The sequence below is a fragment of the Dasypus novemcinctus genome, chromosome 21 (genome assembly GCF_030445035.2).
Source record: "Dasypus novemcinctus isolate mDasNov1 chromosome 21, mDasNov1.1.hap2, whole genome shotgun sequence".
In the NCBI taxonomy this organism is placed as follows: Eukaryota; Metazoa; Chordata; class Mammalia; order Cingulata; family Dasypodidae; genus Dasypus; species Dasypus novemcinctus.
The window spans coordinates 24,310,438-24,324,831 of NC_080693.1; the positions used below are offsets into that span (position 1 = coordinate 24,310,438).

General features: G+C 39.6%; 1 protein-coding gene across 7 annotated transcripts in view; it reads left to right on the forward strand.

Moving 5' to 3' along the window:
• MYH10 (myosin heavy chain 10) overlaps positions 1 to 14,394 on the forward strand; it is a 153,824-nt gene that overhangs the window by 18,795 nt on the left and 120,635 nt on the right. For all 7 annotated transcript variants that reach the window (XM_058283502.2, XM_058283501.1, XM_058283500.2 and 4 more), the window contains exon 3: positions 2,317 to 2,473. In XM_058283502.2, the coding sequence (XP_058139485.1) occupies positions 2,317 to 2,473 (157 nt within the window). The remainder of the gene's footprint in view (positions 1 to 2,316; positions 2,474 to 14,394) is intronic.

The following is a 14,394-nucleotide window of genomic DNA, read 5'->3' on the forward strand; positions in this document are numbered from 1 at the left end:
CATCAAAAGACCATCTGGGTCTGAATTTCTTTTAGTTTTGCAGTTTTGACAATACCGGGTTTGTTCCTAGTTCTGTCTACTGGGTTGTGATGTAACTTTATTTTGCCCTCTTCCACCAAATTCCTTAGGGGAAGACAAAAGTGTTGCAATGTCAGTTCTCTCCTGGGTAGTTAGAAATTAGCCATTTACACACTTAAATTTAATAATATTTCCACTTAAACATTTATTGCTTCCCGAATTCTTTAGCAAGCACAGGATACTGGTGATTATTTAACCTTTGTCTTTGATGACTTACTCATATTTCTGAGTCTTACTCATCTTTGTAACCCTAGTCCTTAGATGTGTCTGAGACATGGAAGACACAGTTAGGAATTATTTCTGATTGAAAGTATCATTGATGACCATGGTATGCATGGCATGGGATATATGCATATTTGAACTTTCTTGAAGTCTTTTTTTTGGCCAGTCTGTAATTACTTGCCTCTGATAAAAGTGAAGTGCAGAATGTATAACTTTGTGATAGAGAGCCTGTGATCTAAACTTTAAAAAAAATGAGGTTGCATCTATAAAAATTCATTAGGATTTATGGTTATGATAAGAACTTTACTGTGTGTAAATCATCCTCAGTAAAAAATAAACATTGAGGTCATCTCTCGTTAGTTTCTTGCCCTTAATAAAGTCTTTCTTTTTGTCTGTCACTGCCTTTTGTCACATGAATGGCAGAGAAAGACTGGAGACTAGATGGCAAGAGACTTGAAAGTGCTAGGGGGTGGCCTGTGAAGCCCAGGAGCTGGTGGTCAACAGAGAGGGGCACACAGAGGACAGATGTCCAGCTGGCCAGGTTGGAAGTCAGACGTCAGCAAACAGGCAGATCCGGGCAGGGCTGCCTGCTTCCTGTCCCCTTGGGTAGCTTGGATTTAAGTAGGAAGTGCTTTCAACCTCTGCCTGAAGGGGACGCACGGGGAGCCGCTGGAGAGGGTTCTGGTGACTGCACGTGTCCCGGGCTGCCTTTCAGCTTCGTTTTAGCGTTAGGAGCTACCGTAGCCAAAGCAGAGGCGTCTCTAGAGCACCTTCTGGTGGCAGTTGCCGAGCGTTTCAGCCCTCGCGAACCACGGCTGTTGGGAGCCCCCTCGGTGGACCAGGGAGCACTGCCAGGCCTCCTGCCTCTTTCAGTCTCTTGCACTCACATTTTGGTCTACCCAGTCACCTTAAATGCAGGTCTATTACAGAATGCTCCTGAGCGTCCTTTCAAAAGACCTTCGTCCCTCACAGGGCCGGCACATCTGGCTGCAGTCCCAGCTGCTCTTGTTTTTCCCTAGTGCCCAGAGTCCGTTTTGTAGATTGTTCTAAAAAATCACTCTATGTAAATTTTAAAAAGCAACCAAGTCATAAGGAGTCATAGAATCGATTCTGATGAGGAAGGGTTTCTGTTCCTCTGGACTAGTGTTTCTTAATGGTTCTCGTGGAGGGGAGGGATGTAGCTCAGTGGTTGAGTGCATGCTTCCAGGTACTGGAGTCCTAGTTCAGCCCCCAGGACCATCGTAAAAAAAATTATTGCAAACCCCAGAGAGCTTTTTGTTTATGTGGGTTATATCTGTGATAATATTAATTTATTTAAAAATCAACAGTAGTGAACAGTAGTAAAGAAATCTTTATTTTCCAAAATAAAAAAATTGAAGAGTAAAATGTTGTACATTTTATAAATGTCTTAAATAATCTTAAGAGAAGTTAGCTGGATTCTCCTCTCTGCTTCTGCATTCAGTTTGTTGCAATATATTGCTTTGGTTGAAGTATAAGAAGAAAATTCAGCCTACAGTAGATATTTAGTTGAAAAGGGGAGGAATATTTTAATAGCCTTTTCAGATAATTGTGGGTATTCTTCTTTGCCTACTATATCCAAACTCGACAAAGGTCAAGTTTAATGGTTGTTTGCAAGTGGAATCTTAAACTGCATTAATGACCTTTTCATACCTTGTATATTCATGAGAGAATGGCTGTGAAAAGACAGTAACATTGTTTGAACCTTACAGTAACCCTGTGAAGTCATGAAGCACATATCATTATTTCCTTTTTATAGATGCGAGGACTGAGTCCAGGAAAATGCCACCTAATAAACTGTCTATGGGGGAACCAACTGTAGTTCATAGTAGAAAATTGCCCATTATAGGCTAAGGTTAGTTTTTGGGATAGATTAATTAGCCAAAGGTAAAAGGTCCCCTGTTATAACTACTTTCTGTGTGGTTTCTGTCTTCCGATTGGACCCTAACTGACACAGGCCTTTTTATTTTTTTAAACGCTGTTTTATTTTTATTCTAGACTTACTCTGGACTCTTCTGTGTTGTCATAAATCCTTACAAGAATCTTCCAATTTATTCTGAAAATATTATTGAAATGTACAGAGGAAAGAAACGTCATGAGATGCCTCCACACATCTATGCTATATCTGAATCTGCTTACAGATGCATGCTTCAAGGTAACTGGAAACCATGTCAGAATACTAAATACTCAGAATTTCTTAAATGTAGTTCAGTGTTTTTTAATTCCTCAATCTGTTCTATAAAGGGCTTTACATTTTCTTTTCTAAAGATTAAAAAGAAAAATAATGTTCATTGTAGAAAAATTATTCATTCTTAAGATTAGAATAGTAAATGTGGCCATTTTACATAGAAATTTGGTGAGAATGTTTGCTGCTTCATAACAGTTCTTAGTTATGTTAGAAAGCATCTAGTTTTTGTTTACATTTGATCTGCACCACAAGCCACTATAATCAAACCTCTATTACATTAGATTCTAAATTCAACAGGAAGAATAGAAAAGGCAGGTGCTTCATTGGGGAAAGGGGTTCTAAAATATTTGTGACTGAATTACATGTAAAAGGAGACAACAAAAACAACCGAAAAAACACATGTTGAGTTGTTTGGTTTAGATTGTTTTCTTTTGGATTAGAATGAAATATACATTTGAGTAGTTGTTCTTTTGACTCATGGTTTTAGATACAGCGGCTTATGGAGAAAAACTTTTTTTTAAATCAGAATGTGGTGGTTTTGAATGCATTTATTATTCCACAAGATTGCATTTAAACATGAGCGTTTCTAGTGTTACGAGAAAACCCAAACAATGTTTATAATATCCCCCACCTTCTTTTAAAAAAAAATTCAGGTTCTTATAAAAACGTTCCATGATATTCAGAAAATAAGTAGAGGATTTGCTGATTTGCCTTTCATCAAATTGCAGGTCATGAAAGGCTCTTGGTGACTGGGTCTTGAAGGGTCATGTGAAGGAATTAAAAATTAGAATATCCACTTGGTACTTACAGTTGTGTTTAAATACTTATTATATACCCATTCTTCTGAGGCCAACAAGAAGTACTTCAAGGGAAGCAGACTTCGCCCCAGTGGTTAGAGCATCCGTCTACCACATGGGAGGTCTGCGGTTCAAACCCCAGGCCTCCTTGACCCGTGTGGAGCTGGCCCATGTGCAGTGCTGATGCGCACAAGGAGTGCCCTGTTACGCAGGGGTGTCCCCGCGTAGGGGAGCCCCACGCACAAGGAGTGCGCCCTGTAAGGAGAGCTGCCCAGCGCGAAAGAAAGTGCAGCCTGCCCAGGAATGGCTCCGCACACACAGAGAGCTGACATGACAAGATGACGGAACAAAAAGAAACACAGATTCCTGTGCCACTGACAATAACAGAAGCGGGCAAAGAAGAACACGCAGCAAATAGACACAGAGAACAGACACCTGGGGCGGGAGAGAAGGGGAGAGTAATAAATAAAATAAATAAATCTTTAAAAAAAAAAGTACTTCAAGACCAGAAGAGGGTCATAAGTCTATCTATGAGAAAAGTTTAAAAATCCAAAATGAGCTTAGGCTTTTTCAAAAAGTTGAAATTTCGTAACCTTTGCTTAGTTTCAAAGCCAAAGAATACTAGGAAATGACTGGGGGCGCTGATAAATTGTTAGATGGTGGAGAAAGAAGAATCATCAGCTTTTTTGTTTGTTTTTGGTTCTGTGTCTCCAATAAGAAAAATGATCTTTAGATGCAGAAAAGCATTTGTATGAGCAAATTATGTCTTAGGTGGGAGAAGAAATTGGAGAAAGCATTCTCCTTCTCTAATTGAATCCGTAGTTCCTTGTCCAAACAAATAACATTCTCACAATTGAGATAGCTGCCCCTCTGCCTAATTAATGTCTCTGAAGTATTAAACAAGGAGGGGAGTTTCCAGAAGGCTGGGGACAGGCTGATACATATAATTCTAAGTTTTAAAAAGAGAAAAACCTCTAGACATCTGAGCTTAATACACATGCCGGAAAAGAGTCTACAGTCTATTGTTAAAAGAACAATCTAAGATGGGAAGTGGACTTGGCCCAGTGGTTAGGGCATCCGTCTACCACATGGGAGGTCCGCGGTTCAAACCCCGGGTTTCCTTGACCTGTGTGGAGCTGGCCCATGCGCAGTGCTGATGTGCACAAGGAGTACCCTGCTATGCTGGGGTGTCCCCGCGTAGGGGAGCCCCACGCACAAGGAGTGTGCCCCATAAGGAGAGCCGCCCAGCGCGAAAGAAAGTGCAACCTGCCCAGGAATGGTGCTGCACACATGGAGAGCTGACTCAACAAAAAGAAACACGGATTCCCGTGCCACTGACAACAACAGAAGCGGACAAAGAAGAACATGCAGCAAATAGACACAGAGAACAGACAAACTGGGGGTGAAGGGGAGAGAAATAAAAAAAAAAAAAACATTCTAAGAGCAACATGAGGTTTGATAGAAGGAAAAAGAGTAGAATGTGTTTAACCAAGCCTTAGGATATCTACATGGCATTCCACAGTCTTCCCTGATCCTCATGACTGTGTGCTAGGAAATTGGACTTGGGCTGCCTATTAATGATCGAGGTTAGGTTTGTCAGGGTGCCACAAGTATGTGCACCAACCAGTGTGTGCCTCTTCAGTGCTTTGACCACTACGTATGATGATGTGGCATACAGGCACATAGAGTTTGTGGATGCCATGAAACTGGGAGGAAAAGAAATATTGCAAGTGAAAATGTGGTGAAAAGAAGCAGTTCTTAAAGCTCTTAACAGGTTGAAATGTGAAACTGAATCTAATAAAATAGTTAACAGGGATAAATGTTATGTCCCATTACTGGGTTTCCAAACCAACTGTACAGATACCAAATGAAGACCAGCGGGAGGTATGGCTTACCAGTGTATCATTTGTTATTGTTGTCATCGTTAATGCTAGAATAAACATTTGTTGACCAGATACTATGTGTGTGGCACTGGGCTAAATGTTTTGTGTGTATTATTTAATCTATAATAGTCCTATAAAGAAAACAGTTTCTATATCTGGTTTATAGAGGCACAAAGAAGTTGAATAATTTGACCAAGAAAATGTAGATTGTAAGAGAGCCATGCCAGGGTTCAAAATCAGGCAGTGTGACACATTCTTAATCATGAGAATAGACATTAAAATGAATTAGTTGGGGAAGCAGACTTGGCCCAATGGATAGGGCGTCCGCCTACCACATGGGAGGTCTGCCGTTCAAACCCCGGGCCTCCTTGACCCATGTGGAGCTGGCCCATGCGCAGTGCTTATGTGTGCAAGGAGTGCCGTGCCACGCAGGGGTGTCTCCGCGTAGGGAACCCCCGCACAAGGAGTGCGCCCCGTAAGGAGAGCTGCCCAGCGCAAAAGAAAGTGCAGCCTGCCCAAGAATGGCCACGCACACATGGAGAGCTGACACAGCAGGATGACGCAACAAAAAGAAACACAGATTCCTGGTGCCACTGATAAGGATAGAAGCGGTCACAGAAGAATACACAGCGAATGGACACAGAGAGCAGACAACTGGGGGTGGGGCAGAAGGGGAGAGAAGTAAATAAATCTTTAATAAAAAAAGAATTAGTTGGTAGTTTTGATTACATACATGTAAAAACTTTGATACAAAAAGTAGAAGGGAAAAAAACCCCACCACTCTAAACTACTCCCTCTGTCTTCCCTTCTGTGAGAAGGGGGCTACCTGCTGGGAGACTCCAGAGCACCATCGATTGGGTGGGAGATCTGCTGGGCAAGTCAGACAGCAGCAGGTGCGATTGCTGGAAGCCCTCATCAGCCCCCTCTGCTGATCACTCCAGCCTTCAGCGACACAGGTGGACACTGAACCTCTCAAAAGGATCAGTAGCTGCAGAGAATTCAGAGCATACGACCCCACTGAACAGTTTGTCTTTTAATGCAGAAAACAGAAGGGAGCTTAATTTTTTCCCCTTAATTTTCTCTTCTCTTTGAGGTTTTGGGGGATATGGCATCAAATAAAATTCAGAGTGTGCCCAGCAAATAGTTATAAATATTTGTTGGCTGAGTGAAATGAAACCAGAGTTCTTGGACATAAACTTGATTGCAAAAAACCAGAAGCTCGGTTAGAACATGGAACGACAGAATTGACACAGTTGGAGTGCAGAGCCAGAGGGAAACAGACAGAAATTATGGGAGAAAGAGTAAGAAACATGGAATATATAGCTAGACTATCAGGATCCATTAAAGAAATAATATTTTTCAAAAGCTCACCTGAGCTAAGAAAGACTTGAGCCCTCAGACCGAAAGGGTTCGCTGTGCCTGGAGGACTACTGCAAGGAGAACATGCGTGTTCTTAGGTAGGTTGGTGGAGAGGGCGAAGTTGGGTGACCCCAGAGGAGAGCGTCGCTGGCACAGGTCCTCCCTTGCATACGCCGTGTTTGGTGAGTGCGGTTAGACTGAGGCCCTACCCTGTACCAGGTCACCCGGGGCCATGTGGCGTGGGGACTACAGCTTGCAGCCCAGGCTCTGCCTCCTTTGCTCCTGCAGCCTCTCCGTGGCCACCAGCCCTACCACCAACTCTGCTGACCTGGAAGGATGCAACGGAAAGTTCTGCCGTATTAACAGCAGCAGGTCACCATCTTCCAGGAGTCCTCAAGTGAAACCTGCTGCATCTCCACGTTCTGTTTTCCCTTTCAGTCACATTTTCATTTCCATAATGTTCAGCGTTTTCTTCCCATCTTACCCCTTTTTATTTTGCCAAAATTCCCTTACGTTCAGTGCCTTCGTTAAATGTTTCCTTTTCCTCCAGGTTTTACCTGAAACGTCTCTTTCCCACCGAGTTGGGGTTTCCACCTGCTTCAGAGTAGGCCACTCCATCGCCCAAATCCGGGTGCTGGGAGGGGGGGCCAGTGGGGGTCTACTCCCAGCGCATCTCCTGAACCAGTACTCCTTCACCCCCGGGAGGAACGGGGCTCCTCCACCTCCCCCGGCGCTTGCAGCAGCTTCTCAGTTCCCCTCCTCACCCCTCAAGGGCTTTGGCCGAACACATCCTTTCCCCGCTGCCTCAAACGTCCCATCACCCTGTGTTACTTCTTGTTTTTTCACAGCACCTCTCTCTCTCGGGTCCTTCATCTCCTCCTCTCATCCCTGCCATAAGCCTATGGTGACATTCTAGACCTTGCCATCTTTTGAAATTGCCTTAGTTTTCAAATAGTATTTCAGAAATTCTACTGCAGTGTCCTTCCATCTTGTTAGCTGAGTCCGCACCTCCAATGAACGCGTTCTTCGACTTTATTTGGATCCCCGTTCCCTTAGTTGTTCTGCTTTCCTCCTGCATATTAGCATATATACCCCCTGGACTTTGTTCCTCATACAGTTAAGATCTCATGGTCTGTCATTTCAACATCCTTTTGTCACTATCCTAAAACCCTCATCCCTTTGCGTTCTTTTGTTAAAGCTGTTTGGCCAAATTCTCCTGGATGCATCAAGATATTTGCCTGTTTTCATGCCCTCTCTTGGGTTGCCGATGCTTCTGGAGAGGACCGCACACCTGAACAGATGGTTACCTCTGTGCTTTGCCGGCCACGAGCCCTGATGCTGCTCTCAACGCTACTTGCTAGTTCTACCTTGGTTCTCTAGTGAGATTATTATCCCACTCTCCACAGTGACTATTTTACGTCTTCTCTGCCTGGTTCAGTTCTCTGGGTCCCTAAGCCCCCCTTTACACCTCTGCCAATGACTTGTTTCCCATTCCAGAGAGAACAGAAGCCACCATACAGGAATCGCCCCAGTTTACATGGTCCTTTCTGGTGCCACCCTCCTCACAGCCTAATTCCTTCACCTGAGGTGGAGCCTGTCCCTTCCAGCCTTCTCAGGAATCTTACCACACTGGCTTTTCCGGATCGCTTCTTACAGGCTCCTGTCATTAGCATTAAGGATGCCAGAGTTTTCCCCACTACTTCGAAAAAGAGAGAAGCAAAGTTCTCTCTTCCATACCTTTCCTTCCCTTCACAAGCAGACTTTGACTGAGTCTGCAGGTCGGTGGTTGGATATGGTTGGTGGAGGGAGCTTATGAGAATACTTTCCATTTCTTAGGAAAATGCAAAGCAAGTTATCAGCTGAGATTTGGGACAGGGGAGAGGTAGATTGGAGGTTTAAGAGAGAAATAGTATGAAATAGTCATCCAGAAGATATTTCTATATATGCCACTGACATTGCTTCAAATATTTAAAACAAAGGCTGTTAGAAACACAAGGAGAATACAAACCACAGTTATAGAGGGAGCTTTAACTTGCCTTTCTCAGAATTTGACAATAGTAACTTGGAAGAGAAAAGAATATAAAGATGTGATTAACACTGGTTTAGCAAACTTCCGTTGAAAAATGCATGTATAGTACTAGTCCCTATCAAGCAGAAAGTACATTTACAAAATTGGTTTGCAAATTTTATGTTAAGCTACCAAAGAAAATCTCAGATCCCCAAGGAAGAAATTTTTAAAAAATTGCCAAATGGGTTATTTCTTGTGGGGGTGTGTTTAATGAGTTCTAATAGTAATAACTACTCATCTGTATGGCTTTTTTGTGGAAGAGGAAATTCAAACTTTTACAGATTCTTAAGAAATTATCCACAACATTAAATTTTTAAAATGTGTGGGTTGTGCAAAAACCATTTTAAGAAACTAAATTTTTTTGTTAATAAACAAAATCAGTAACTGAGTTAATCCTTTTTACTCAGCACAGTAGGTAAAGGAAACTTTTCAGGATAATTTATGGAGCTGTACACTGTCTTGTGAATGTTTCTTTTGCTTTAAAGTTTTTTAAAGGTACAACAATGAAAATGAACCAAAACAAGAGGAAGAAAGTATTAAAGAAATGAATGGATTTGGAACAAAGTACGTTCTCATACAACTGTTAAATAAAACTAAGAGTTGGTTCTCTGAAAAGACCCGTTAAGTAGACTCATGTTTGACAGGGTAACCTTTATTTCTCAAAAACATATGGCCAAATAATTTTTACAGGTGAAGTCTATCAAATCTTAAGGCCCAGATAATTCCTATGTTATCTGAAGGGTTTTAGACCATTAAACAATGCAGAATAATCTGTATAATATCAAGTTCAGAAATTGTCAGAAATATTTGATTGTGTAAATGTAATTAAATAATACAATCTAGCAAGGTTTACATTTTTTTAAAGATAGGAGGTAACTGTTCTATCCCTTGCCTTTGTGGATTCCCTCTCCAGAGGAAATCAACTTTTATCTTTTCTTCTTGTGTGTGTATATATATATAAATAAATACGCTTATGCTAGTCTTTCTTTTTGTTTTGTTTTCCCTTCTATTATCTATAGGTTTCCTACTATGGAAGACAGGTGTTTTTTTTTTTATCTCATAAAATGGTTAATTTCTTCATTATGGAATTATTTACAAGGACACAGTTATTTTTTCAAATAAAAAATTGTGTTTAACTTTAGAATAACTACATGCATATAGTTTCATACTAAGATAACAGTGAAATGGTGACAATTTATAAATCCAAACAATTCCATGAATCCAAACCCAAATCAAGGTCATTATCATAAAATCCTTATCATTTTATTATTTTTGCAGATTCTACAGCCTGATTTAAACATTTTTTCCTATTAAACTAAAAGGTATTTCATAATACCCCTGTAATTAATGTTCCTTGAAATGCAGTTATTTAATAAATCTGGTGGAAGAAAGTTTTTAACTCACCTATCCCTGTATCTTCCTGACAGAAATTAAATCAACATTTTTTTGTCATATCAGTATCTAGTATTTAAATTATTTTGCCCTATAATCACATTTTCTTTGCTACATAATTCTTAACTTTCCCACGGTGTTAGTAATTTTCCCATTTGGGGGGCTAGGGTAGTTTTACAATTACCTTCAAACTCTAAGTCTTCTTTCAAAACAGAGAAACATGGAGTGATTTATCAGTGCCCACTGCCCCCAGACGGACCTCCAGGGGCCTTTGCTCTCCCCAGTCCGTGCTTGTTGCTCTTCACACTTGCCTTCACTAACACCCTGGAATCTCCTTTTGCTTCTCTCCTGTGTTGTATTCCTTAATTTATAGATTCTTGTATGTTGTTATTTGGGATAGGGAATATCCTCTAGTAGCTTTCTGAGAAGCACTAGGAACAACCAGTTATTACATCAGTCGTAATTCCTTCCTGGATGGTTCAGCCATGTAGTAGACCAGGCAGCTGTGGTGAGAAGGTAGCTTTGACACAATGAGTTTAATATCCCACCCTTTTGTGTTTAAGAATAAACATTTAGGGAAACGGACTTGGCCCAGTGGTTAGGGCGTCCGTCTACCACATGGGAGGTCTGCGGTTCAAACCCCAGGCCTCCTTGACCTGTGTGGAACTGGCCCATGTGCAGTGCTGATGCACGCAAGGAGTGCCCTGCCACGCAGGAGTGTCCCCCGCGTAGGGGAGCCCCATGCACAAGGAGTGTACCCGGAAGGAGAGCCGCCCAGCACGAAAGAAAGTGCAGCCTGCCCAGGAATGGCGCCGCCCACACTTCGGACAAAGAAACAAGACAACAAGATGCAGCAAATAGACACAGAGAACAGACAACCGGGGGAGGGAGGGGAATTAAATAAATAAATAAATCTTTTAAAAAAAAAAAAGAACAAACATTTAAGAATAGGATTGATACACATCCAAATATAAACCCCGAATATGTAAGTTAAAGTAGTTTTGAAAAGTTTTTAACTGGATATACATTTCCAACACTAGAAGAAATGAAGGCAAAGAAACCACGCCATCTTTAAAAAGAAATCTTAAGGAAGCCTTTAAAATATCAAGAAGTGTTTAACACCAAATAGAGCATTTATAACAATATCCATAAGTACTTTTAACTCCCCTGTTAAAGGAGAGTGAGCCTAATCCAACCACATGCTGTTTATAAGAGACATCTCAAACCAGGTAACAAAATGAAAGTGCAAGGGTAGGCACAGATAGCTCAACCAAATGCATACCAAAAAAAAAAAAAGCAGAAAAGGGACAGAGCATTTTATGTTACAAGAAGGAACATTTAATGATGATTTATATTTGTCTTAATCTATGTATTGCATCTTATTACATGGAAATACAGGCAGCAGGACACTGACACTCCTCATCTTGAGAAGCTATAAAAGGTAGTAAACTATGATCTCAATGGCGGTCCAAAAAATAAATACAAGATTGAGTAGTAAAGTACTATGAAGAATAAAAGATGCATATGGACATAAAGAACGTAAGGATTAGGGAGGAGGTGAAATGCTGATTTCATACGGTGGTTAATTTTTAAATGTACCAAAAAATCAGTAGCTTTCTTGTGTATCACCAATCACCCTTTACTAGAGCCAAAAATAAGTAAATGTTAGGAGTAAAAAAATATATAGAACCTGAATAAGAAAATTGTAAAACTTTATTGAAGTCTTAAAGATAGCATAGCATTTTCTTGATTGGGAAGATTAAATCTATATATGTTTATATATATATTTTTAATTGGTATCCTAAGTATATAGCAAAATTCACCTTTTTTAACGTATATTTCTATGGCTTTTGACAAAAGCTTAACTGTATAGCCACTACTACCATCAAGGTTTAGAACAGTGTTGTCACCTCCCAAAGTTTCTGTCGCCCCTCAAATTTCCATTCCCAAATGTAGTCCTTCCCTCCCTCTCCCTCCTAGGCCCTAGCAACCACTGATCTGGTTTTTATCTCCACAATGTTACCTTTTCCAGAATGTCATATGAATGGAATGATGCACGGTTTAACCTTTTGAATGTGGCTTCTTTTGCTAGCATGATGCATTTGAGATTCATTACCAGTAATTCATTCCTTTTTAGTGCTGAGTGGTATCGCATCATGGAGAGGTTCCAGTTTATTTATTAACTAATCATTTGAAGGGAATTAAGATCATTTCCTGTTTTGGCAATTAAGACATTATAAACATATACAAATTTTTGTGTGAATTTAAGTTTTCACTTGAGTCAATACCTAGGAATAGGATTGCAGAGTCATAGGCTAAGTATAAATTTAACTGTCTAGGAAATTAATATTCCAAAGTGGCTATACAGTTTTCACACACTGACCAGCAGTGTGTGAGAGTTCCAGTAGCTCCACATTCTTGTCAGTACTCGGTACTGTCAGTTTTTATTAAATTGTAGCCTGCGTAATAGGTGTGTAGTGGTTCTCATTGTGACTTTAAATCGAATCTCCATAATGTCTGATGACATTAATTTTTGGTAAAGTGTCAATGTTTTGATCATTTTTAAATGGGATAGTTTGTTTTCTTATTATTGAGTTTTGAGAGTTCTTTGTGCATTCTGAATAAAATCCTTTATTGGATAAGTGATTTGCAAATACATACAGAAAAAGCATTTGACAAAACTCAACATCACACATAATAAAAACTTTCAGCAAACTAGGAATAAAGGGGAACTTCATTAAGCTGACAGGGGTAATTACAAAAAAAAACACCCTATAATTAGCATCATCCTTAATGGTGAAAAACTAAATGCTATCCCTTTAAAATCAGAAACAAGGCAAGGATGTCTGTTTTCACCATTCCTACTCAACCTCATAAAGCAAGAAAAATGAAGTGAAAAAGCATAGATTGGAAAGGACATAAAAATGTCTCTGTTCTCAAACAACATGAATCTGTTGATGTGATGAATTAGATTGCTTGCTTTTTTGTTATTGAATTAGCCTTGTAGTCCCAGGATAAACACCACTTACTCATGATGTGTTATCCCTATTTATATATATATATATGATGTATTCTCCCTCTTTATATATATATATAAATATATATGTATATAAAATATGTTAGCTCAGTTTGCTAACATTTTGTTAGGACTTTTTGCGTCTTTGTTCATGAGAGATATTTGTATGTAGTTTTGTTTTTTGTTTTTAATTCTTGGTGTTGTTTTCTTTCTTATAATGTCTTTTTCTGGTTTTAGTATCAGGGAAAGACTCATCTAAGGTTGAGTTGGGAAATGTTTCCTCCTCTTAATTTTATAGGATTGGTATTAACTTTTTCCTTAGATATTTGCTAGACTTCACTTGTGCATTCACCATTTCTTTTATTTAGTTATTTTACTAATTTTTATTTGCAAACACTTTATACCCACCAAGCAAAAACTCCCCCTTTTACCTCCCCCATCTCCTGGGAACCCCTAATCTACTTTGTGTCTGCTTTTGAAATTTCTGGATATTTCACAGTAACATCATACAATATCTGCCCTAGCTTATTTCATACAGCATAATATTTTCAAGGTTCATCCTTGTTGCAACATGTCTTAGAATTTCCTTCCTCCTCTGAGATCTGTTTTCCCTTTGTTTGGGTATTTATCAAGGAGTGTAATTGCTGCGCCATATAGGATTCTATATTTAACTTTTTTGAAGAACAGCCATACTGCTTTCTATACTGGCTATACCTTTTTACATTTCCACCAACAATGCATTAGAGTACCACTTTCTGCATCCTCTCCAACATGTTATTTACTGTTTTTGCTGTTGTTGTTGTTTAATAATGGCCACCCTTATGGGTATGAAAAGCTTTCTTACCGTGGGTTCGATTTGCATTTCCCTAATGGCTAATTATGTTGAGCATTTTCATGCACTTTTTTGCCATTTGTTTTTCTTTGGGGGAAATGTTTATTCCAGTCCTTTGCCCATTTTTTCAGTTGGGTTGTCTTTTTGTTGTTGACTTGTAGGAATATTTTTTATAATATTCTGAATATTAAATCCTTACCAGGTTTCAAAGTATTTTTACCATTCTGTAGGTTGTCGTCTTTTCACTTTTTTGATAATTCCCTTTGATGCCCAAAAGTTTTAAATTTTAATTACATCAGATTTATCTGTTATTTCTCTTGGTGTCATATCTCTGAATCCCAGAACATAAACATTTGCCCATGTGTTATCTTCTAAAAGTTTTATTGTTTTAGCTCTTAAATTTAGGTCCGTGATTCATTTTGAGCTAAATTTTGTACATGATGTGAGGTGGGGCTCTAACATCATTCTTTTGTATGTGGCTAGCTAGTTTTCCACTTGAAGACTATTTTTTTCCCATTGTATGCACTTAGCATTGTTATCA